Genomic DNA, 26,975 nt, shown 5'->3' on the forward strand with positions numbered 1-26,975 from the left:
ATACCAAAACTCTTTTTAGTAGCCTAATTATTCAAAATGCAATACAAATAGCATACCATTTTAAGGCTGCCCCATTATGGCTACAATGATAACCATGATTATTTTGCTTAATATTATAATCAGGGTTATCAATACCAATTATTGATATTGATTATTTCTTTAATAATTTCCTTTATACCTTTGTTGCTGATTATGGTTACCAATGCCTTATTTTTGGCCAAATGGTCTGTAAAATCTCTTGATATTATTGTGCCTCTGTGAACCTGATGGATGGGGATATGCTGGGCTGTACTATGTTCTGGTTATTAATTGTGTAATGCGTGATAGATAAGGGAATGGAGACGAGGGAAGGGTGCAACAGCTGACCAAATAAGATGCTTGAATTAATTGCCAAGTATAACAATTACATTATTCTGATCCATAAAATCACAATGTGTTGTTATTTTCAATGAATTGTGCAGCCCTAGCTCATTGACAAAAAAAAACACCCAGCCAACTCTACCATACTTGGCCCCATCCCCCGGGAACGAGGGTTCCCGGGGTTCTGATAGACTGGGCAACATATAGCTTTGTACTATCTGTACTTTCTGGTTAGACAATTTAGACATTTAGTCATTTACAGACTTTATCCCCTCGTGAGATGGACATAAACTGGGAACGAGGTAACCCTTTTCATGAGCCAATGGCACCGTCCTGTACAGTTTTGTCAGTTCCAGTTCTAAACAGAGGAGCACAAGTAGGCTATCGCAGAGGAGAAGCAGGTGACACACGATTGGTTTTCCTTTTTAATAGAAAAAGAAAATCAAAATACTCAGTTTTTCCATTACAGGGGATGTGTAAGGTTGGCCGAATGGTTATGGCACAAAAACCTTCCTCCTTTATTTCAGATGAGTCCTAAGAAAATAGACTTTGATTAGTCTTAATCAAATAATTTAGCCTACTGGAGATGAATACGATGGAGATAAAACTGGGAACGAGGTAACCCTTTTCATAAGCCAATGGCACCCTCCTTTACGGTTTCGCAGAGAACACATGGTTTTCTTGCTAAATACTTTTCACAAGAAATTGAAATGTATTATACAATTACTATCCCTGTGTCTTATTTTAAAAATACATTCATTGTTCACTATGACCCACCAAAAAAAACCACTTTGTCAGCGGTCCTCCTGACATTACCAAACAGAAGTAATGATTATTATGTGAAATAATGCTTTGCTAACTAGGGCTGTCATGATCATGACATTTTAGTTGATGATTAATTGTCATTCAAATAATAGCAATTAATTACTTAAGTGTGTTTTTGGCATTGAACATTGGAGCATAATAAAAATTGCATAGGGCAGATTTGACAAATTACTGAAATATGCAAAGCCTAGGCTATTACTGAAATATACAAATAAATCACTGATAATGACCGGTACCAATAGTCAAAATGAATAATGTACTATGGTCAAAACAGGCAATATAGTTATTAATTGTATCCAGATATATTGCAATGCATTGTGAACTAGATCAGCAATTTCTGAAAAATTATCAACATGTTTTTGTTGTTAATTTCTCCCAGCTGTTTGTACAGATGAATGGGAACGATTTCAACGATTTTGCAACATAATTGCTGAAAGCTCAAATAACTGCGATCATGTGATTATGTAATAATTGTGACATGCCTAAATGCAAACAATACAACTCGGACATCTCCAAGCTGGCTTAATTGAATTATTAATGAAAGTGTCTATGCAGCATGTGTGCGTGTGAGTGTGCATCTCTATAGGACACGGGCTGTAACAGCCGTGACAGGATGTTATTGTTTGTAACTTGATTAGTAGTAGGTAGACTGATACATTGTGGTTGCACGGTGGTCAGAAACTCTGGATTATATTTTCTGTTCCACCAAAACAAAAACAAAATTTTGATGTCTCAAAACATCTCATAATTCCCCAAGGAGCCAAACACAGACATAGAAACATTTTTGTTATAATGCCGTGCATTGTTTTCTGTTAACAAGGAGTTTCACTGTGGTCCATCATTTATATAAATGTTTTTGTTACGCCTTCTTCAGATTGTTTAAGTATAAACAATGTGGCCATTGTGGCCACTGTTTCATTGATTTGTAAAGCATTATGTGACACTAATGTACATTGAAGATGAAAGGAACTTATGGAACATGAAAGTTAGAGAGCATCCATGAGGATCTTATGGGAATTTGATTACATCATTTTCTTAAGAACTGTCATCACCAATGCATTAGAGATCTCTATTGGATGTAAAAAATCTAACAGACATTATGTAAATCCCTAAGTCTGACAAACCACTTTCTATGGAGCAGTTCCAGTCTGCCCATCTTGATGACATCACTAGCCATTCTTGTCTCTTTGGTTTAAGGAGAGTTTTTCACATTCCATAACTGACTGAAGTCACAGACATATCCCATAGAATCCCTAAGCCTTATTTTAGGAATTTTTAAGACTCAAGAGAGTTGAGTTTTATATTTTAGATATTCAGCTGGTGATTTTATCAAGAGCAACTTAAAATAAGTGCAATACATTCACTGCCAATGACTTCTTCGTCTGTCCTGAGATTGGGAGACACGGGGGTTCAATCCCTGGCCAAGTCATACCAAAGACTACACAAAATGGTACCCAATGCCTCCCTGCTTGGCACTCGGCGTCAAGGGTTGGATTTAGTCCCTGCGACATACTAGAGTCATGTCCAGAGGGCATACTTGTACATCACGGCCCAGGGATGTACATCAAACCACCTCACGCTACAGAAACAGAAGATAGGCTCCTGACCTGCTATGGGCCTCATGGCTCGGGATCCTTTGGTTCGTAAGGCTATACTGTCTACCGTCGCTCATAGTAGGCGGGTGAGGCTGAGGATTATTAGGCTAGGATAGGCTAATATTTGACCAGCTATTCAACTACTGTGGAGGATAATGTCTCGATGTCTGTGCGGGGGGTGGGTGTTCACATGCGCACACGTCATACTGTAGTGTAGTCAACTGTAGTCTCTTATGTGTGTGTGTTTGTCTTTGTACTGTACATTGTATTGTTCACTGTGTGGGTGGGCTAGTTCCACTCCATAGCCTTGCCGACATTATATCCTATAGCCCGGAAGGACAGTAGATCTGAGTTAATGCATTCACAAAAAATTTAAATAACATAATTGTCGTTGATGGATTGGAAATTGTTGGTGGTGTGCCTTGTACGACTGGCAGCATGCACAAAAAGCTTGGAGCTGATTGGTCCAGTAGTTTACAAGATATGTTAGAACACAGACACACACACACAAACAAAGGGGAAAGCATAATCTCCGCCCCTGGCCTTCAGTCTGGCTGAGATAACAATTTCCATTTAGTATTTTCTTAACTTTTTTTTTCTTTGCCAGTTACGGAAAGCCATTTTTGTTGTAAGAACACTGTCATGTGATAAGGATCAGTATACAAAGTCTTGTAAGTACGGTCTCGACTACCATAATAAGAACAACCTTGTTTCTTGTAGTGAACTTATTTGATTTTTCCATTGACATCTGTGAGTGTAACTTTTGCCAAGATCAAATTCCTCATCCTCAGGATATTCACCTATTCTCTGCAACTGAAGTTTTTCCGCTATGGATAATCAAGAAACATGGCTTCCAAGAGTCTGTGATGACATGAAGGGTAAAAAAGAAATCATTATGATGTCTGCCTTTGCTCTCCAGTCACTTTTGTTAAGATAACTTGACAGTACAATGTGATGTGTATATTCACAGTGAAAGCTTTGTTATTGCAAAGACTTTGACTGACTGGGGCTCTTATCAGGATTGAAATAATCTTGGAGCAAGTACAAGTACTACTACCATTACTACAGGAAACTTATTTTTACTACAGGAAACGTATTTTTTAAAATTTCTAATTGCCAATGTATGTAATGCTCTACAAACAATAAGACAATGAACATTAAATAGGAAACAAACCAATAATTATCTGTATACAGTATATATATATATATATATATATATATATATATATATATATATATATATATATATATATATATATATATATATATATACAGTATGCTCTCCCTTTGTCCCCGTTCATAAGGGGCCAGAATCTCTTAAATGTAATTTTTTACACAAAGAATAAAAAAAGATTCAAATTTCAATCCCAGAATTCACATTTCATACCATTGTACAAAAGACGTGTCAAGTGATTGTCCTAAATAGAGATAAAGATGCATGCTCAATTAAAGTTGTCATTTTGAGAATCATTGATTTTAAGTGATATTTTGGGGTTTTTTAAATTGTTTAAAAGGTTAATGCTTTATATTCTGATAGTAATAATTGCTTTAGGGATTGTTCACTAACAGGGTCTACTCTCCCCATCTCTCCAGTTCTTTAATAAACAACATACATGTTCAGGTGGGTCACCAATTTCATCCATACACATGCAAACAAACACTTACACCCCATTTAAGTACCCTTTTCATACCATTTCCAGTTTAAAAAATAATTACACCGCTTGTATTCTTTCTCAGTAATCACCCAGACATTGTTATTGGATGTGTTTTACAAAAGTTTGGTTAGGCCCTCAGAAGATACAATAAAGCGATGAGATTTTTAGAATAAAGAGTACAGTGGTACAATTATACAATGATGCTAAAAGGATAACACAAAAAGCCCTGAGAGGTTGTTTCCATTGTGGTCCTATGTATTCAATTAATCAAGACACAGTGAGAACATGTTTTAAGTATGAGGTAACTGAATTAGACCAGTTAAAAAACACCAGCACTCATTCCTCTCTAAATTATTTCAAATTCCGTTCATCTGGTTCTGGTCAAGTGTACAACCATGAGAGCGGACCTAAAAGAACAACATGGGTGATCATATAATCACTGCCATTATGCATCACACTAACGGAGTAGAAGACCCACCCAGTGCTGTTGAAACTATTCATTCTATGGAATGCTGTGTTAATTCTGGGCAACATGAAGAATTAGGCTGATTAAAAGTGTCTCAGATACAAAGGATGGTTTGAAAGTATGTATTTTACGTCCACTTTGAAAATCCACTGTATATATATATTATATTTTTTTCTCGTATTATTTCAAGTGATGCTTAATGGAATTTAAAATTCGTACATCAAAGGTTTCATGCGCACACGAAATTGCACATGAAATCATCTGGAGTGAAGTAAGGAAAATGGTCCACCTCATTGATCTTTAGCAATTCCTTGTTGGACTAAAAAGTTGTTCATCTCAAATGAGCCATGACTGCGGTTTCACATAATTCACAGCAACACCCATCAACAGTTGAGGTGCCGCACACACAGCTTGAGTGTTTACTTAAGTTACAGAGACAGAGCAGAGTAAATTGCCGTCACGGACAATGAGCGGCAGCCTTTTGTGAGACGACGTGTGATCAAAATGCATTTTCCAAACGTGTTGTTCTTTCATGCCGACGATGCCCGCGGTCCAACCGCCAGGCTGCTGTACTGTCTGAAAACCACACACCCAGTGTGTATTGTCGGCAGAGGTCTGGTGATGATGAGAGAGAGAGCGTGTGGACAGTGTTCTCATATGAGGAGCCGACATGACCTGTGTGAGCGCGGTGATGGTATTCACTATCAATGGCTTGTGCTGCGATAGGAAGTGTCACCGGATCCCACACCTTCCCCCACGGTACCCTTGCATATCGCTCTGGCGACTTGTCAGCCAGTGAAAGGAGGGTTGTCACTGTGATATATGGGTGTTGTAATCCCTGCAGTGAGAGCCCTGATGTTTACCCAACCCTGTGTTTCCTCCTCCTTAAAGAGCCCAGACCAGGAATTCTACACCTGAGAAGAGATTAGCCAGTCGGGAAGAAAAGAGAGGGAGAGAGAAAAAGAGAAGAGGGAGGGAGAAAAGGAGAGGGCTCTATAGGTCTATTCTCTTCTACCTGTTTAGATCTAGCTCCAAATGGCAGACAGGTGAAACCGTACACGGCCTCGTGAAGCTCTTGCTGTGACACCCATCGAGATGCACCCTGGCTGAGGTGGAGGGAGATCAGAGTTGACTGCTGTCTGTGGTTTAAGCACACTCCAAACTTTTCCCAAACTAACGATTACCCTCCACTGAGTCCCTGGTATTAGTTTCTGTGATGTGATTGGAGTACTATATGTTGACAGGCCAACTTGTAGATATGACGCATTATCTCCGCTAAGAGAAAGCAAACTCTTATTTTGCTCACAGGATGTGATTGTTACAAATGTGACTTCTCTGCATAAATGATATTCCTCCTGTCCTGTCCAATTCACGGGTCAAGCTACATTTTAGTTGGGACTACCTTGACATTGTGGGGCCACTGCTTTGAAATGCGTCATTGTTGAATGAACCGAAGATAAGAGAATAAAAACATTGCGACATCAGACGTGGTGTCGGCCTATCTTGACTAGATCCACTGCGCTTAGATTTACGATACCAATATCCACCCTCCACAATTCACACGGCATTTTTCCGTTATCTGCCTAATTATTCCTCTTTGTTCTCGAATTATCGTCTTTAAACTTTATTATTGAAGATTATGCTGGAAAGAGGGAATGAGGTAACCGGGGTTCCCTTGGTGGAGTCTTGACATCTCCATACAGACAGAAGCACAGGAATTGGCCTCCCTCCTTAGTGATGTATTTGTAGGGTGTTAAGGTCAGAGCCTTGGGAGAGACTCGCACTGCCACAACATGTGCAGGATATCAAGCTTGATCTTACGCGCCTAGAGTGCGCCAGATGTGTGTCGGTATGTGTGAAACTCAACCGCTGGAGCTCGGCTCGAAGACTTGCGCATACCAAAGCAGTGTGTTTACTCAGCTTTGATTTCTTAGATTAAAAAGACCAGCAAGAACGCTCATCGGGCTGATATGACTTGACTCCGGGCCCTTACACCCAATTGGAAAATGACATACAGAGAGGCAACTGTTACAAACAAGAGGATGTATTCGTATAGATGCTTAATGTGATCCAGATCCGTGCAATTAGTTTGTAAACACTCAATCACACAAAATAACGTCTAAGCGCATGTATGCGTATGTGTGTTTGTTTTACCACTTGGATTTGAGTTGTCTGTGACCACCCACAGTAGTCGTGGTTTGAGTTTCCACCTCTTGAGCTATGTTGTGGGGAGCACAGCTCTGCAGGGATTACTTTTTTAGTTTACAAGCTTCATCAAGGACTGTTTTTGTAGTGTTCACCTTTCAGCTCTGCCGGTGCTTTCATTTGCAGGGGACCTCTCTGTACACATGCTTGTCTTAGGGTTGTGGGTAATCCCTGTGGAATGGCACACCATGCCATGCATAATACCAGAGTGGGAAATCAACACAAGCTTGTTTGGTCGATCCTGTTCTGTAAAAAGAAAAAAGTTGAATCTGCTTGTAACATGTGCCAAAATAAAGTAGAAAATAAATAAATAAAAAAGTTCCCCTCCCTGATGGACCCTCTTGAAAGTGCAGTGATTAGAATGTCATAAACAACCAGGTTTCAGTGCGTGATTCCTTAAAACTGGTCCTGTAGTTGATGTCTTAAAATGAATCACACACTTCTGCTGTGTCTTCATGAAGCCCCACGTGAAAATGATTTCCGCGGCTCCTCCAATCCTCCCTTATTCGCACACTACATCCGTCGGGCCACACGGCCGGCATACTCCTTTAATGTTTAGTCTGCTGTGAGTCGTTATTTTGACAGCAGCATAAAAACACAGTGTTTCACCCTATGTTTGTATGTTTGGCTCACGGGAGATATGCCAGTGATTACACTCTCCTGCTTGTGTTAAGAATGGAAGTGAGGGTACTAATCCATGACCAGGATGTGTGCAGTTCAAATCCAGGGTGTGTCACGGTGCTGGTGGGTGTCTCTGTGGGAATATTCCTGTACCTGCACCTGACCTCAGAAGCCCTGCGATACAGAGTCAGACTGTATTTTGTTTACCTGATTAATGAAGAGCTGTAGAGTGATAAGCGAGGCATTACTGATTTTTGTGCGTGTGTGTGGGGGGTATGTGTATGTATTTGTAGTACGTGTGGATGTGGGGCTGCGTCACTCAGTGTGGGGTACAGTATATTCATGTGAAAAAAAATCCATCCCATGCCTTAACGCCTTCATAACTCCATAACCGAAGCTCCGTTGTTCTGGTTAGTGTTTAGAGATATGTCTGTCGGTGGGACCGATTCAAACAAAGCCATCACTCACCAGAGCTAATTGAGATAGTGCAGTATTCGTACTGAAAGGATCTAGTGGAAATACAGGCTCCCTCTATTTTCTTTTCCCATCGTTGGCCTATTTCTGTGTCCCATTCTTCCAAAGGTTTGCCTTTACTAAAGAGGCGAGACAGAAAAGATAAGTCACACATTATGCTTTAACTAACAAACTTTTTTGTTCATCCAGGAGAAGCCCCTAGACAGGATATTTTGGAAAGTTATGTTGAAAGCTTTTCTCAATGTACCGTGACCGGATTATGTGGCAGTAGTTGTGTCGATGGGGTCTGAAAAGCACTTATCAATACGCGCGTGTGTGTGTGTCTGTTTTTCCACGGCTGGAAAGTCTGAGAGGAGTCACGGTTGCACACAAAAGTGGAGTGGGATTGTAAAGCACCAATTCTTTTTCATTTTTCCTACATTTACAATCCTTTTCAAATGAAGTGAGACAGATTGGGAATGACAAAGATATCTAAAATACAGACGTTCAGGCAGCGACACTGAATACTTCTACACTAGTCAATAAAAAATTATTCCCTGAAGACACTTCTTCCAAAAGACGTAGGAAATACAGGGTTTTGTCACTGTCATCTCATCATCAATTTTCACTTTCTTATGCTACACTCTCATACAGGATCCATCCTTGTATTATTTTGTATTTATTGCTGAGGTTTTGTTTTATCGAAGCTCAAAGGTATGCTCTGGAGAAGGCAATTTAGTCTAAAAGCTTAGTAATAGGAACGTGAAAATGGCATCTTCCTACAGTATGTGGAAGTGTTCTTGTTCTTCTCATGCATCTGTAATCTCCACTCTACCTTTTGCAACTTATCCACTGCTAAACCCTTGTAGAGCTGCAATTTTTGCAGAATGTACTTCCCAGAACAGGGTGGTTAGCAAAGTTTGGTCAGGTGAGCACTAGCCCTTTGGTTGAAGTCTCTGACCTTCCTGTGATTTATTCAATTCCGCTTGATATAGACCCCCACCCCCACTTCTCTGCCCCTGCTTTATACTTTCCGTTTATCAACCAGCAATTTGCCCAGTCCTTTGGAAGAGGCTCCATAGGACCCCAGTGGTGTTAGGTTTGGCGCTCTAATCAGGCCCTTGGACCGGCCAGTAATTGGACCTGCTACCTTCTCTCTTCTCAGTTAAGCCCCCTAGCTACTGCCTGTCCACATCGAGACACTACGGGAGCGAGGGCGGCAGGACCACAATACCCACTCTGGGACACGCTGTCAGAAACCCTGAAATACAATCCTCTCTCAAACCAAAGCACACCGTGTTTTTAAGGCCTATTGAATCACTGGGATGCATTGCACAGGTCATCTGGGGAGAGCTTTCTGAAAGATTTCTTCACTGTTTTCAAGGTAGCCGAATCAATAAAAGTGAGAAGTTACGTAAAGCTCATTTTAGGTGGTGGTCTCTCTCTCGTCTATAACGGAGAATGCTGTATGGCTGTCATGCCAGTAATGATACTGCCCTCAAGTGGTGTATGCTATGCGGCCATCATTGGTAGCACACTCATGTCCCAAACATTTGTCAGAGGGATAAAATACAATGACAATGAGCCATTTGGATGATGAAAGGAGGTGATAAAAATTTCTAACGTTCTTGGCCACTTTGGTTATGGTAGCTGGTGTGATTCTAACAACTCTTTCCAGTGCTCATGGTGTGGGCACTCGGCCAAGCTTTTCCATGAGTTGTTTTTCGCTCAGGAACCCAGTGCCCTTGGCACTTCATGAAGGGAACAGAAGTGGAAGCCCTCAGTAGCAGCAGTCCTCGGGGGCTCTGGATCTAGGGAGAATGACAGAGGCGTGCAAATTGTCACTGTTAAAACTCCTAATTGCCTGAATTCTCTAGCTTCAAAGCAGGCCCTTCTTGTGTGGCAGTGGAGTTGGTACAAGCTGCTTTTAGATGGAAAGGTTGATTGCATCTGTGGCATTTAAGAGTAGATTTAGTTTGGGGATTGCTTATTGTGTGGTCTGATGCTTTATTCCTAGCTACCCTCTCCTCTGTGTTTCAAAGACCTGTCGCCTTTCAGCTTGTCAAAATCCTCCCTTCAAAAAGTAAGCAAAAATAGAACCTAATGATTGAAGTTCCATTCCGTAAACTTAAGGCAGAAGTTTGGAATAACAAGCCTGTGCGCAGTGGCTGCATGTGTGTGTGTGTGTGTGTGTGCGACTGCATGCATGTGGAAGTGATTGAGCGCATATTCCTTTGAGTGATTTTATGATATGATTGTTTATGTATTGTGTTAGTTCTACGTCAATGCAAGATATTAGATCATTTACTTCAAGGACCACATACCCAGTGTGCACACACTGCTGGTATTTGTCCCTTTATACAGTTCAGACATTGTTGTTGATGACAGATCCTGTATTTGAAAAGTGAAATTTGTCAAGACAAACCATGTTAATGTCATATAGGCGACTGATAGATTGAATGTGTTGGTAATCGATGTAGCAGAGGCTTATTCTGTCAGCGGAAAAAAGTGTCACATTTCAGAATGTAAATGTGCTGCGCTCCCATTTTACTGTGGCATACATTACTGGTGACAGTCCTTCCACTAATGTGAATAAATGATGATACGTTTGGCCGGGGAAATCCTTTAAGTGAGGATTTGTGGCAGTTCATCATTCTGAAGTGGAAAGTGAGCTCCCCTCATGTCTAATAATGGCAAAATGAAACGGTGAGTGAATCTCGTAAAATTGACCCGTTTCCCCTCATGCCCTCCTGCTGAGTCAGAGAGCACTTAAAGCTTTTTTGGCACAGAGGAGATTTCTGTGTTTTGGCACTCGTGTAGAGCGACTCCTCGCTGTGGACAGGTGAATAATAACGATACCAATCAGCTTTCCTCCTAGAACCTCAAATAATCATTTTCTTTTAGATTTGTATCCACTGCCTGTCCACTGCCATACACAGCTACGTTGAACGTTTGTCTTAGTTAAATTCTCCCTCACTGTTTACACCGTCTCTTAACCACTCTGGAAAAGAGACAAACGGTGGAAAACCATCTTGGCCCTGGAGGACTTCTTATAGACTTTGACTCTGATGGAGCTCTTGAGACATGGAAATCCCTCCAGGATCAGATTCCCCCTCTGTGTGTGTGTGTGTGTGTGTGTGTGTGTGTGTGTGTGTGTGTGCGTGTGCGTGCGCCTCTTGATGCATTAGTGTCGACTGCATTCACGTGCTCAAGCACAGACGCAAGAGCATGTGTAATATTTACGACTGTGCACAAGCAGGAGTGATATTTTGTTGTTTGTGTTTATTATGCTTGCATGCAGACGTCATGCTTACGTGTGTGTGCCTGCGTGTGTGTCCACGTGCTCTTGCGTGTGTCCCCACATGCCTTGCCTTCCCGTGCGTGATTGCCTGCCCATGACAATGAGCCAGAGCGCTCATTATTAAACTGCTTCATGCTTCCTGGATGGTCCCCAGCTGAAAGGGGAGATGTGAATGGAGTGGAGTGCCACCTCTGCCAATGGCGGAGAGGCCCTGCGGTAGAGGCCGGGTCGAGAGAGACGTACCTGTCATGTCTGTCAAGAACATCCACTTAGCGGGCTGAATTGTGGCTCATGGCTGTGCGGCGATTATTGGGGTCCCCTATTTCCTCGCACTTGAGTGAGATAGATTTCAGCCTGAAAGCAGTTAGATATGCAAATGCGCCGGGTCCACAGGCTTTGTTGTTACTTAAGTAATTCTATATCCTTTTGCCTTGTTTTTTTCTTTCTCGCTTTCTCGCCCACATTTGAAGACTCTGAGTGACAGTTGTGACTACTTAAAGCTGCGCTGAGAGTCAATAAACAGCTCAAATTGTATATGTATTCCAGTGAGCAAGCAACTACTTGATTCAATAATATCGTCGTATGAAGTATGAACCACATTTCAAAGATCACACATCTGGAGTGGAAATAATTCACATCTATGATTTTGACAAGCTTAAAACTTTGATCATCCTTGGTGATCTTGTGTTGGTTTGCCGCCTTCTTTTTTTTTTGTGTGTGTATGTGAACGCACACATGCATATTTTGTTCCCTGTTTTTTTTTGGGGTTTCTTTTCCGTTCTACCCATAACAAAACAGACCTCTATGATAGAGTCATTAGCTGTGGGTTGATGGTTGTAGCTGTCTCCAATAAGCCCAAGGTTCTCATGACTTTCCCATGGTCCACATCATTACGCCTGGGTGGTAATGGACTGCTGATCGTCTTAGTTACGTTCATTATCCCCACAGCGCATGTTGCATCCACACATGTAACATTTTAATACCCTCCGTGTGAAGACCTGATTGCCTTTAGATAACAGTCAACGGTATGCTTTGATCTGATTGCTTATGATGCACGCCGTGAAAAGAGGCAACCAGATTGACCAGAATGCTTTGATTCCTTACTAAAAGCTCTCGACTGTACCCCATCACTTAAGAACCTACGTGTGTTCCTGTAAGGGGGGGGGGATGTTTGCGATGTGCCATATTCTGCTGACTGCTTACAGATGTATTGGCCCATCACCTCATAGCCCAGTACCAGTAATTAAGCTAAAGAACAATGACTTGGGTACATCTAAAAGAAAAACAGAAAATAACCCGCCCCAACATCATTTCTTTTTCTTCTTTTGGTTTGATTCTTCAAATGTCGGGCCAGTTGAGAAATCTAAAAACATATTAAAAAAGTACAGGAAATGCTGACACGGAACATTTCTGGAGTCCATTCAAAGCTATCATATTTTGATTCCATCATGGCTTTCTTTTCTTTTTCTCTCCCTGTGTTGCTTTAATCAATGAGAGGCCGGAGTCACTGATCTGTCCTCCAGCGCGTTTGCCTCGGATCCCCTCTCAGTCGGTGTGGAAAATCCGTGTCATCTGACTCCGTCTCCACTGGTTCTGATTAGTGAGGAGTGCTCCAGGAGTACTGGATCGTGGGTCTCTAGCTCACATTAACCACGGTCGGGCCCCGATTCCACGCCGGTCGCTCGCTCATCTTTTTCACAATCCAACCAGTTGCCCGACTTGTCTGCTAGGAGTTTGCTGATAAAGTCTGGTTAGAGAACCCAAAAAGTGAGTGTCAAAGGGTTTTGATTCCTTCTGTTGAGATGATATAGTCAGACCCGATCCTATTAGACCTTGCTTAAGTGTTGACACATGAGTGTAATGGCTGGGGTACGTGAAATGCAGAACTAACGGTATGCTAAACAGTTTGTTCCATTGCACAAACCAAAATCTCTTCCAGACATTTCTTCTTTTTTCTTTTTTTTTTACTTGGATATGTATTTTTTCAATAATGCAAGAGATTTTAATATTTAGAGTCATGAAACTCATTTTTTTCCTTTTCTTTTTCCATGCTTGTTTCAACATCAAAAGCTTTGTCAAAAGCCTTATTAAAAACTATTTATGAAAAAGACCAGGTAGAGCATAAAACATAAATCTATGTGCCGAACTCCTCTGGTGGTTAAAACAAAGTCAGCACCACAATGTCTTTGAAAGACGAAAAACGGGTCATTCTGAGGCCTCATCAAGTAACTAAATCAAAGTAAGGAGTCGTCATAGCCTAAGGAGTGAACTTAGAGGAGTGAAAACCATTAAAAGAGTATTGTGCAGGCTGTTTAGGGAGAATTAAAGCAAGGAAGAAAAAAAAAGAGATACGGCATAAAGAAATCACAAAAGCAAAACAACCACAACAGTAGAGTTTGCTTTTAAAAACCAAAGGGACTGAGCAAATGAGAAAGTGCATGGTCTCCTTTAGGCTTTATGTGTGGTTTTTGCGTATATCTGTCTAATATCATGCACCATAAACTGCAAAGAATGCAGGGGCTTTTGTAGCTCACAAGATTAACAGGACCTGCAGTTCAGCAGCAGAGATAAGAAAAAAACAGAAAGTGCTCCGGTTTAACTGCATTGTTGTTCCTCCACGTTCTACAAGAATTACTTCCGTCTGTTCACTTAAGTATCCATAGAATAACATCAGAATTTGTGATTCTTGCCATAACATTTGATCAGAGTGCATTGTGTTAAAAATGAGAGCTGCTGCAATTTCATAGGCAGAAATAATTATACAAAAACAACACGGTTGCATGAGAGATGGTTAGAGTAGTAAGCTGTAAGGCAGACTTATAGAAACCACAAACCCGCTCATTAAACCGACTCAGGAAAGGCAAGACAGGGACATTGTGTGTGATGTCACCTCTGATACGCTGTGAGCTTTCCTTTGTGTAAATACTGATAGGTGTACGTTGGTGTCGCCCGCCGAAAATGGCTGATCTACAAGCTAAATTGTAGATCTAACCTCCACATCTACATAATACTGCACATATACGTATCTGAGCATGTCACAAATAACAAACTTTGAAATATTGAATTTTGGCTTTTTCTCCCCTTTTCTCTTTCTTTCCTGCCTCCTCTGTTCCGTTCTTCCTCCCCTCTCTCAGGAGGCTGATTGCTGGGAGCGGTCAGTGGGGAGGGTTACTGAAATCATATCGGCTTTGATCCGGGACAGGAGCACTGCCCTGGTTGGACAGCTGCTACAGGCATGAGGAGAACCAGCACACGTCCACAAAAGCCCCTCATGTCCACTCCAGCCCAGAGTAGACCCACTGCTGGCTGGACCATTCCTAGGGCTGGGCGATATGGACAAAATCAAATATCACTATGTATTTTTTTTACCAAATACCTCAATATTGACATTGGGTCGATAATATTGTATTGTGTCGATAATATCAATGTTCTTTAAAAAAAAGTAGTGAAAATAGCCGAGCTACAAGCTCACATCGTGTCACTTTGTGAGCTTGCACATCTGGTACTTCTGTTATTTTTGACAAATTTGACAATGTTTCAATGCTTGAAAGTATAAAATAAGGCTTAAGTGATTAAAACCATCACGATATTATGACACGCAGAATCCCAGATTATATCTAATGTCAAATGCTAATAGATAAAAGCTCTGGTTTTTGCTTGTTCTCTCTAGGCACTTTGGCACCAACCACCACTTGGAGGGTATGTTCTATTCAGTCCTCAAACCCAAATCTGTGTGAAGCCTGACATTTACAGTAATTGATGAAAGCAGTGTACTTATATTGGCTGGTGTTGGTGCCAACTGATGTCACTATCTGTTGAACTTCATAGAGGGTGACATCACCTGGCACTAACACCAGTCAATAGCAGAGCACCAGTTCAATACCCTGCTTTTCACAATTAGATGTCAGGCTTCACACAAACTAGTTTTTTTTTTCTTTTCGCTCTTTAAGGTTTATGCTTATTATTGACCCCCTAGGCTGATTTTGTTTTCCAGTTCAGGTTAAAAACTACAGAAGGGTAAAAAAGTGGAAGGCTGCATAAGGCTGACCTTATTGTAAACCGTGTAAGCAATGCAGCTGCAGCTAATAAAATTAATAACGGTTGTGTTAGATTTCGGTGTGTGAATGTGCAAGCATTGACAATCCTATTGACTACTATCTATGCTTATTGCTTGCACATTGGCACACACATTGCTCTTGCTTGTTTTAGCTGCAGCTGTGTTGCATATTAGCCTGCCATGCTTTTACCCTTCTGCAGTATTTGACCTGTACATCCCAACAAACTACAAAATCGACCTAGGGTTTCATGTAGCCTTCGTGTACCTGCACCCTACAGATACAGGCCAAGTTAATGAGGCAGTATTGTTATTATCGGAGTGCAAGAATGAGACAAAGTGTTGACGTCAATACATCTTTGTCAGGTTTGTCCTGACAGAAGATGTATTGAAACGTCATCTTATTCTTGCACACTGATAATAAAGAAAAGGCTCGTCATTGTCTGAGATGCTCCAGTGCCATTTTTTACCTTTTGCCATGTGTGTCCTGCTCCTGAAACCAGCCTAAATCTGGTTTGAGGCGCGCTGTGGAACCCCCCCTTGTTGCAGTATTGTTATTATTTCAACTTGAATGAATTCACAGCCCATTTTCAGCATGCCGGTGTGTCTAGTTTGGAGCACCTTTACAACACTGTATCTATTCATGTGTTTTTAACATAGCCTTACTGAATGTTGTGTTGTTGTCCCAAACTAGACCTAGTGAAATGCCGAAAATGACACCTTCTCTTGAAGAGTGATGTTAGCAAACTTCTTATGGTAATTTGTTCTGTAAACAACTAATTTTAAATGTTAAAAAAGTTACAATAAAGTTATGCTTTTCCATCTCTTTTAACTTTATTCTCGTGCAGTTCATTTTTGGCTCATACAAACCTGCACCCGGAGAAGGAGTGACAAAACGGATCCCCATACAGCCATCGCTTCTCTTGTCTCCCTACTTGCCCTGTGGCTCTACACTCTGTATGTATAATGTTTAACACTGAGAGTGTACAAATGTAACTAAATGGACCTTAAGTGTCCATTTGGTTACATTTGTACACTCAGTTACGAATGGCTAAATTAACACTGAGGATTTTACTGTATATAATGTATATCCCAGGCTGAAAATGGTGACAGTCACCTTTTGTAATAAAGGGCAAATTTAAGCGTTTTTTTTTTTTTAAACATAAAACATCAGGCCCATATCTGAGACCTCACACATCACTGGAGTTTTCAATGAAGGCGCTTAGGATAAAAGACTCTCCTGTTTCCTCTTGTAAAGTAGGTCTAATATGAGGAGACCCTGAGGCATTTTCTTTACTCTTGCTACTGCGTATAGGCTGATGATAGGTGAAAGAGTACCCTAGGCCACTGGTCGTCAAACCTTTAAATTTCATTACTTCCATAACTCTCAGTTGCAAACCTGTAAGGGTCCATTTGGAACCCCCTCAAAGACCCTGAACTCCTCTTTGAGAACCACTGCCCTGGGCCAAGGGTACACACACGCTTGTTCTTCAATGACCCAGAAAGTCACCCAATATACTGCTGTATTTACTCATGATAAATATTTGCCAATTAATTGTTAGAATGCAACCTGAAGCTAAAGAAAGAGATAAGATAACATGAACATAAAATGAATCCCAAAGATTATAGCTATAATTCCTGAAAATATCGTTTTGCAATGCTTCATCAGTAGTGGGGGAAACAGAGTTGCTAGGCTGGAAACAGGAAAAGTAAAACCTATTTGCCAAAAGAAGCCTAATTTATTGATAAAAGGCATTAGCATTTATATGCAAAAAAATATTTAAAAAAAATAAATCACAAGTCACAAGACATGAGGTTTTCTTCTCCAGTGACTCCATAAACAAGATACATATTTTGATCAAGTTTTGCCTGAGTAAGAACTTTTTGCTGAAAAACTGTTTGTTTTTGTAAAGTTTTTCAAGGCACCCGAAAGGCTGCTCTTAAAGTACATAAACAAATTTAGAACGGCAAATGTTGCTATCTGCAAATTCAGTTTAAATACATAGCAGAAATTACTGAATGCTGCAGTTTAAAAGTGAATATAGTGTTTTTTTTCTTACTTGACTAATGAAATTAATTACATTGACATTCTAATGCAGCCCAATAGTTACTGTATATGACCTAGCTTTGGGTCACGACCCACAAGTTTGCGCACCACTGCTTTGGGCGATAGTGTGCTGCTATTGTGTCAAATGTTTTGAAGCAAAGCCCCAACTGTCAAATAAACGGAGAGCCTAGGTCATTAGAGGTGATCAGGGCTTATCCCACTTCTTAGCTATAGCTGTGTGTGTGTGTGTGTGTGTGTGTGTGTGTGTGTGTGTGTGTGTGTGTGTGTGTGTGTGTGTGTGTGTGTGTGTGTGTGTGTGTGTGTGTGTGTGTGTGGTTGTCCTCCGGATACTGTGGACTGTATGTCACAGGGGGAGTGATGAAAAAGCCTCATACATCAAAGCATCTTTTTAGTTGTTGATCACCAAACATTCCAGTGTGTGCGGCACACATCCCGAGTTGCTTTGTGTTCACTTCTCACACTTCCAGGGCATCTCCAGTTTCCTGCATCTTAACATCCTCCACAAAATGAGTGGAATTCCATGTGTTGATAGAGGCCTGCCTCCAGGGTGACAACCACTACTTTATTCTTGGGAAGGGATGAGAGGTGATTCTTTAAATAGATTTTTGAAATGGATTTGTGATAATTAAAGCATGTCTCCTTACATGGCTTGTAGGAGTTACCAATGTTTGATTTTGACCTAAGTTTGCTCTGTACTTGGACCGCTTTTTTCCCTGTCTACACAAAATCTCTTGCCAAAAATAGCCGATCTACAAGCTCACAACGCGTCGAAACATGACGCGTTGTGAGATTGTAGATCTACTATTGTTGGCTAATTTTTGAGCTAATGCTGGTGTTCGAGTGGGTAATTATATGATTGAAATCATACTTTAAGTGAATCTGTCCAAGGAGTTATAAGGGTTATAATGTTATGTTGTAATCTAGGTGTATGGGGACACCTGCTGGACAGCATGGCCATGAAGTCTCCTACTCAGTTTGGTTGTATTAGCATTCTATCTCCAGTAGAGGGCTATATTGAGCCTTCTTTGAGACAGCTACACAACTACACAAATTGCTTCTCATTTATTTGGTGTGAAAATGTTTACCTTAGGGCCCAATACCACAGAACTGGCGGCTAGTTATGTCAGTGTCATTAGAAATGAACGGAACGAAAAGTGGCATCATTATGGTGCATAAAATATATTCGTACCAATGTACCTAATAATGTGTATAATAATGCCCCTAATTTTGTGCCAATTTTTGTTGCCAGCGGGCCTACCCTGTCTGAGACCCAGAGTGGAGTTGGTTTTGCTCTAACTTCTAAGCCACAGGCCAGGTTTGTTTAGCACCACCAGTGGTACTGAAGGTTGACAGGGGGAACCAACTCGGATACCACAGTATATGGCTGTCTGCAGGTCTGCCATTCCCAGACAGCACGTCGTCACCCTGGCCAGCCAACCACACTCTGATTATGGCCTAGATGCTGTTTTGCCCCTGAGCCATGTAAGTAAGAGTGCTGTATATGTACTGTATGTGCATGCCTTCCCAAAGCTTTACGTTTCGTGTGTATACAGATACGTCTATCTGCCTATGCCCTAAACTTGGATCACCACGTTTGGGTTCACTGGGGCCAAAGGGTCCCCAAGTCTTAAGCACAAAGGAAGGAATGCTTGCCAACAAACCTCACACACCAATAGCCACAAGAAACACTTCCTGGATACTTCAAAACAGACATAGAAAGGGGTCAGAAGAGCATCCAAAGCATGTTGCACAGAATATATAATGACCGTGCAGCCAGGATGCTGGATTCTGTTGAGCACCATGTACAATAGTGTTGGAAAAGAATGCAGGAGGGAAGGTGTTTCGGAATGTGACCTAATGAAGTCATTCTGAACCTGGAGAATCTGGAATCCACACGAGTGTTACTGGAAAAGTTTCAAGGTGTTATTTAGTGTTAGGTCTTGTGTACAGTTACTACATAAGAGTAACATTTATTTTTGTTTGGTTCCTCAGACATAGCAGTATTCGTAGTGCAGAAGAATGATTCATTATACTATATTGTTATTATGGGCGTATATATAGTATCTAACTTTTATATTTTGCCATCACGTATAGTACTTATATAACACTGTTTCTATACTATGAGGTGATATTGAACATTGTGTGAATGTATTTGAGTAAACACATACACATATTTGTTTGTTGGTCAATAGACTACAGACTAGCGTCTACTAGATTGTGTCATCGCCGTCTGCTTGAAATGCTATATTAAGGATGATGAAACATGATGACACATATGATATCTGGACATGTCACAATGACCAACCAATGACACTTGTGTCTAAAGGTCTGTGATTCAAATAGAGATGAGAGGACAGACTGGACATATTAGGACTGCAACATGAATTCTGATGATGGAGGCAGGATGCTCATATTGAAACACTTTGTGAGTGGTAGGTAAGAATAGATTTGAGCCTGTCTGCTTGATAGGATGGTATGTAAGCACCCAGGAACTACATGGTACTTGTTGATTCTGCTGCCTGCTCTCGCGTGTGCTAGATTAGACCTAGAATGTTAAAGTGTACTTCATGCTGAATAAATACTGAACATGCAGACTGGCCTGTCATCCTTGCTTGGGATGCCTTGCTCCTCGAGAGATTTCACCACAATACAATACATTATGATATTTGGTAGCTTGTAAGAGCCTACAGATGTCTCCACTAGGCCTGATAGCTATTGTTTTGGTTACAGCCTGTATTGTTATAGTTCAGCTTGTCCTTGAAGCAGCTAGTGTAACTATTGTCTGAACCCTGTGCTCCTTGGCGGAATTACCGTACCACCGACCACTGAGTGTTATTGTACTTCTCCCCATGATATCATGTACATTAAAGCATAACCATCACCACCTAGAATATTGCCTCGACTCCTATCGCCTCATCAATTCACTGATTGATCCAGAATTCCACGACAGTAGTAATAATGAAAATAAATAATAATTTAAAAACCAAATGTACGTATATCAAGAGGAATTACAAATAGAACAGTTTTGACCATTGTGCATTGTGCAACGCTTATTGTGCTTGAAGGTGCTTTGCATAAAGTTCTAACTCCTATAATATCATATAGTCAGGGGATATTTAAAAAATCTTGGAATAAATTCCTTACCAAAAAAAATCTTCACCAATGTGTTTGTAAAGGTGTCTAGTAATACATCTCACAAAGACTGAAATGCAGTTTCCCTAGGAGAATTTGTGACAGCTCCTGAAAGTTGGGGTACCCACCACAACCTTATGCGGGGAAAAAAAATCCAATTTTAATTCTGTTTTAAGTAGCATGTGAGGGGTCAAACTAGGGTGTTTTTATGATTCTGAATCCATTGCAAGCATTTGTTTTGCACCAAAACCACTCCTTGGGCTAAAAACGGCCATAGCCATCCTTTTCCAGGTATACTTTTTGTGTAAAAAGCCCATTGAGATTGGGCCGTTTTTAGCCCAAGGAGTGGTTTTGGTGCAAAACAAATGCTTGCAATGGATTCAGAATCATAAAAACACCCTAGTTTGACCCCTCACATGCTACTTAAAACAGAATTAAATTTTGATTTCTTTCCCCCGCATAAGGTTATGGTGGGTACCCCAACTTTCAGCAGCTGTCAAAAATTCCCCTAGGGAAACTGCATTTCAGTCTTTGTGAGATGTGTTACTAGACACTTTTACAAACACATTGGTGAAGATTTTTTTTGGTAAGGAATTTATTCCAAGACTGGACATTTTTCTGCTAATATCCCCTGACTAATAGGGGTTTGGGGGAGCAACATACTGTTAATGTTCATGTTAATTAGGGCTGCAACTGTTACAATAATCAAACCAATCAATTATAAAAAAATTAAATAAACGATTTTAACACTAATCAATTTAGAAAATAAATTGTATCTTTAGGTGAAAGTTACAGGAGTACATACAGTATGATGTGTGAATAGAAATGTTAGCTTATCATATGAACACAGTCTTCCATACTATATTCAAGGGCTTTAGAGAAACAACATTTTTGAGTTGCTTATCACTTCAGCTTTGCGTACAAGGGGTAGACACAGTCCATTATTAAACAAATGTGGCATTTCTTTTGTGTGTCCCCGATTATTATTAGTAATTATTTCTAGACTTTAGTACTAACTTTCAATTGAATATATACACTAACACACACGATACACAGACGTACACATCCTATATTGTTTGTATGTCTTTAAATACAGTAACAAAGTACAGTAATAAATGGACCAGTAGGGCTGCAACAGTTAATCGGAGTAATCAAAGTCTATTATAAAAAAATCATCATTTTGAATGGTTTGTGTCGATTCAAAGATACATATAAATAGAAAGATTTAAATTATATAAAAGAGATTATTCAGTTAACCAAAACATAATGGATAGAATAATCGCTAAGAAAACAACCTATAACTGCAACCCTAATGTTAATGTCACATTAATGGCTTGTGGGTTTCACTTTGCCATTTTAGGTGAACTGTGTTTCTCTGTAGGCTATATCATCTTACTTAATTCAAGCTCTGTCTTCTGGTAGCTGTTAAAGAGACTGGTAAGGAAGGTTTTCTGCACCGCAATACATCTGTCTTGATGGCAAGAGTGAATGCTGTTACTGTACTTGTGATCGAAATTGGTTAAGATTTTATGGACACTAGTGTGGGAGCCGTCTGTCTGCTTGTCAGCTACGGAGGGTGATGGACAAGTCATCAATGACCTGTTCTCCCGTGTGGAGTAATCTGTTGATTTAGGCAGCATTCCCATACCACACGGACGGAACCTGGCAGAATACCTTCTATTGTATTTTCTATTGTGTGGTCCCCCCTGCTAACCCACATGTTTCTCTCGTCCCCTAAACCTGACCACTCGTGCTGGCCAAATGAATTCCACATTTTCTCCCCTCCTGTGCTGTCATTGGTCTGCACACATGAGGCTATCCTTATAAATGGGACACAGCAGGACGTGTGGGCTCTTGAGCTGACAGCCTGGCCTGAAACAGCTTGCTGGAAATGGAGACTCCATCACTCAGTCAGTCAAGCAGCCATCCAGTCAGTCAGTGTGTGGCTTCATATGACATAATGCCTGGTTCTGGTTCAACCCAGTACCCATAGTGTCCAGAGTGAATAGGGCCGGGGGCCCATAGTGGTGCCGTGGTGAGCCACAATTGTGCGGTGAGCAACCCTCTGATGAGTGGCAAGTTCTGAAGAGTTGCCTTCGTTTACTGTGGCTGCATCACGGTTTTGTTCAGCAGAGTGAAATCAAGTCAAATGTATTCATGAAGCTCTTTTAGCAAAGTAAGTGTGTTATATATTGATGTCTCGTCCACATGCATCATTGTGCGGAAGTGGTTACGAGAGCACATTCAACAGTGGGAAGGAGAGTTGAGCAAGAGGACTGGAAAGAAAGCTACTTTAAATGCACTTCCATGAAGTACTACTGTACACCTGTTCACCTGTACCAGGTTGTCAGTTTGAACCCCTGCTATGTATTGTAGTCAGCTTGTGTTAGTAAGATAACAGCATGGCTAAATCAAAGAGGAATCATTAAGTGTAGAAATGCAAAGGGGGGTCCGGGTGGTGTTGGACTAAATCAGTCACCCACCACCATTTAGGGTTAGGATTCCTGGCAGTGATGCCTCCGCCTTGGCTGGGTGCTCCGATAAACACAGTGTTCGTGGGTGGGAAGCCGGTAGGACACTGTGTCCTTGTCACTGCACTAGTGATTCCTACTGATTGATCAGGGTGCCTGTTGAGCAGGGAACGGAGCTGGGGAAGATACTGTGAACGTTACACTCTCCTGGTGAAATTCACGTAAAAAAGAAGTGGCTGTCAACTCTGTGTGTATCAGTGGAGGCATGTGGTTGTATACACTCTCCCTACAACAGCAGTGAGAGGTACCACAGTACACATGGGGGGTAATTGGCATCTGCGATTTTAGCCTCTGCTAGCAGAAGGGGGCAAGAACTATTTACAGTAATGCCACTGCATACTGTAGGCCTATGCCAAATGCCAAAATCTAATCCGTATGAACTTGAACTACTTGACCCTGTCTTTTACTTCAAATCACAATCACATTTATTCAATCATTTTGTTAATTAGTCTAAATGTAAAGATAAAAAATTACAAAAAAACTAAAGATGACAAAAAAACAAAAGCTGAGTGAAAGCCCCCACCCACCTTTCCCCCTATAAAATCGGCACTGGTAGTTGCCAATGATTAAATTGGACAAAATTAGAATAACAGAGTCTAATGGCGTGGCTTCCCTTTCCCTGTTCAATCTTTAGCTTTTCATTGTTAGTTAAGTGAGTAGACCTGCAGTTGATGAACGAAGTTGCTCTGTATTATGTAAACATTAAAACAGACATAATTCTGATATTTTAACAGAGCAGGATTTCCCCCTTGAAATAGCATTGAATTATGGTAAGGTTATCCTACTCAATCAGCTGTTGCCCAGCTGTTAGACAACCAACTAGCAATTCCAGCGTAGTCCCTCTGGGTTAAAATATTAACAGCTGATGGGGCAGCCCCTTCCGGGTAATGGGAACGAAAACCATATAGCGTGTGCAACATCTGACAGTATTTCATGATAAGATCTCAATGTGTTTTTTCATGTTGTGTTGTTTTTCTTAACACTACATGGCGTCCCTGTAGGATATGGGAACGTAACAGTTAATGCGTGAGTGACACTGAGATGGGGTCTAATAACAGCGTGGCCTCCCAGGTGAATCTCATACATCATGTTGAGGTTGGCGGAACTGACATTATGAATTCACAAAATGTGAAAAATATTCACACAAAAAATAAGTTCATAATATGTGACAAATATTTGGTATTCGATGTACTGTGCTTGGCCTACTGGCAGCGTGCATAAGAAATATGGCACTGATCAGTCCAGTGGTTTGTGACATTAGCCACAGACACGAACACTCTTCTAGACTAGGCGGTTTGTCCATGGCATAGTGGATTGTACATGTATTTTGAAAAATAATATGGTGATACTCAGCATTGACAAACAGGCGGCTTGTGGGCATGTTGACTAGTGCAGTGATGGTCTGTTTCCTTTGGACAAATAGCGATCGTTATAATGCTTCACATATCAAGTACAACAGGGCATCACAAAAACAATGTTGGTGTAACAGAATTTCCTGAAAAAACATTTTTACATGCATACATGCTTTATGAAGTAAGATCCCATTTGAACACATGAGTTTCACATTGACACTTCACTTAATCAGGCATTCCCTTGTTGTTCAGACTGTTTATTTGTTTGGCAATTATTGCTTTGTTTTGATGGGAGAGTGTAGAGAGACCGGAAGTGAGGGTAGGGAGGGAAAGATGAGCAACACATGACTTGGGCTGGAATCGGACCGGAGATGTGGCAACCATATGGTTGGCGCACTAACCATTCACCCACCCATGCACTGCCAGACGTTTGTTCATGGCTGGAGGTGGTGCTGTTGAGAAGGCTGTCAGAGTGAATTAATAGTTTTCTCCGTTTTCCCAAACCCAGCTTCTAAGCAAGTCACAAATTTGGACAGGGTTTACCTAATGATCATTGATTATTTGTTTATTAACAGGAGTGTAATCCTTTCCTAATTCTTATCCTCCAGTCTTTCTCAGTGGGCATAAATTGAAGGTCTTGCCAGTACTCCCCTCTCCAGCATGCCCCCCAACTCACACAAACAGTAGGCCTCCCATATTTACAGTATATCCCATAGTTGTGGTGTACAAATGGCAGCAAATGACATGTATAATTATTAATTGATTTAATTCATCAGTAAAAGTTCACAATAATTTGTGAGTCATCAGAAAAATCTTAACAAAAATGTGAACAAATTAGAAGATAATTCCAACAAAAATTATAGAAAATGTTAAAAGTTATTGATCCTTAAATTTGCATACAATGTTGCTAATTACCAGCACTTGTTCTGAATCATCCTTTGTTCTACCTAACCTTTTACATCTCACTGTCTTTCTCTGCTTCTCATTCTTTTCGATTAAACATTTGAAGAATTGAACACTGCATCTTGGTGTTGTGTTAACACATTGACTGCAGTTTTATGCCAGGGGTTTTTCATTGAAAAAAATAAGTACTCAGGAGCCGAGATACAGACTTTTTAAGTTTTAAGTTAAAAAGGAAGTGGATAGGAGTCTAAATCTTCAAAAAATCATATCTCCTTGGTCTTTGGGTCAAATAAAAAAAATGTAAAAAAAAGCAAGTGATGGATTCTAAAGAACGCAAAGAACGCATATATGCGTTCTTGGCAGGCAATATGTTAACTGTCATATCATGTGTTACCAAATATATGTACTTACAGTACCTGTGTGGTGTTGTAATAGTGTTCCTTCTTAATTTGAGGACGTTAGATATTTTGGTACAAATTAGTAGTTAACTAATTCATGAGTTCAGGAGGATCTTTCATGATAGCATGTGGTTGTACGATCATTAGACTTTTGATTATCATTGCAGTCAAATGAAGAACTCAGCCAGTTACAGTGGCTATTATGGTATTGTCATGTTAAGCAGCTCTATCTTACAAACCTCATGCTCACGGATCTGGCTGCATGTTCTTAGATTTATTTTTATTTTTATTCACAGGAACAGCAATTATGTTTTTGGTATTTTGTCACTGTAATCATCATCAGAGCGCTATAAACCCTGAAACCATGGAAAGAACCATGATGACAGACACATATGACTTTTTGAATGAATTCTTTGACGACAGTATACTATGGTGTTTTTACAGCGTGGCTCCAAGCGGCGAGCCGTCCAGAAGAGTGTTCGTCCAAATGTATGTCGCCAAAATGTATGTGTGTTTTTGTGTCCGCCCATCAGTCAATCTGTCACGGCCAATTTTGTAAACAATTACATGATCAGCACCACATTTCTTGCTGATAGTTGGCCAAGGAAGTAAATCGCTGAATATTTTAATACCTTTTAGAAGAGTCAATAGAGTCAATCTTGGCTAAAACTTGAGGTTGATTCCTCTTTGTTTTCATCCTTCTTAAAATCTTGCTCAGTGGCTCGTTCAGCTTGTAGTACCAGTAAGCCTAAGACTGAATTACCGATGCCTGGCATGTCTCACAGTGAGGTTCTTTTTACACCTTTTCAACATTGCGGTGGTAAGGACCAAATAAACAAACAATTGATGTAAAAAAAAAAAAGAAACAAGGCCATTTATCGGAAAAACTGTCTTTTTCCTGTACATTTCGACATCTCCGTAAATATGTATCAAACCCATATCCGTAAACATCTGTATCCGTAAATTTCAACCACATAATACATAAACGGAGACTCTACGTTTATGTATATGTGGTCAAAATTGTGTCTGCAAATACTGACCTCCACTTTAGTCTTT

The 26,975-nt window shown here is 40.6% G+C and overlaps 1 protein-coding gene across 3 annotated transcripts in view; it reads left to right on the forward strand.

Annotated features, from left to right (window-relative positions):
• crppa (CDP-L-ribitol pyrophosphorylase A) overlaps positions 1-18,097 on the forward strand; it is a 41,414-nt gene extending 23,317 nt beyond the window's left edge. For 2 of the 3 annotated variants that reach the window (XM_080426237.1, XM_080426238.1), the window contains exon 10: positions 14,616-16,294. In XM_080426237.1, coding sequence (XP_080282363.1) covers positions 14,616-14,720 — 105 coding nt within the window. In that variant the 3' untranslated portion in view covers positions 14,721-16,294. Of the gene's footprint in view, positions 1-14,615; positions 16,295-16,383; positions 16,493-18,070 lie in introns of those variants that run through there. The other variant, XR_013933011.1, reaches the window with a different exon arrangement.
• The last annotated feature ends 8,878 nt before the right edge of the window (positions 18,098-26,975 follow it).

This window comes from Gymnoscopelus braueri (genome assembly GCF_963280865.1).
Source record: "Gymnoscopelus braueri genome assembly, chromosome: 4".
Taxonomy (NCBI): domain Eukaryota; kingdom Metazoa; phylum Chordata; class Actinopteri; order Myctophiformes; family Myctophidae; genus Gymnoscopelus; species Gymnoscopelus braueri.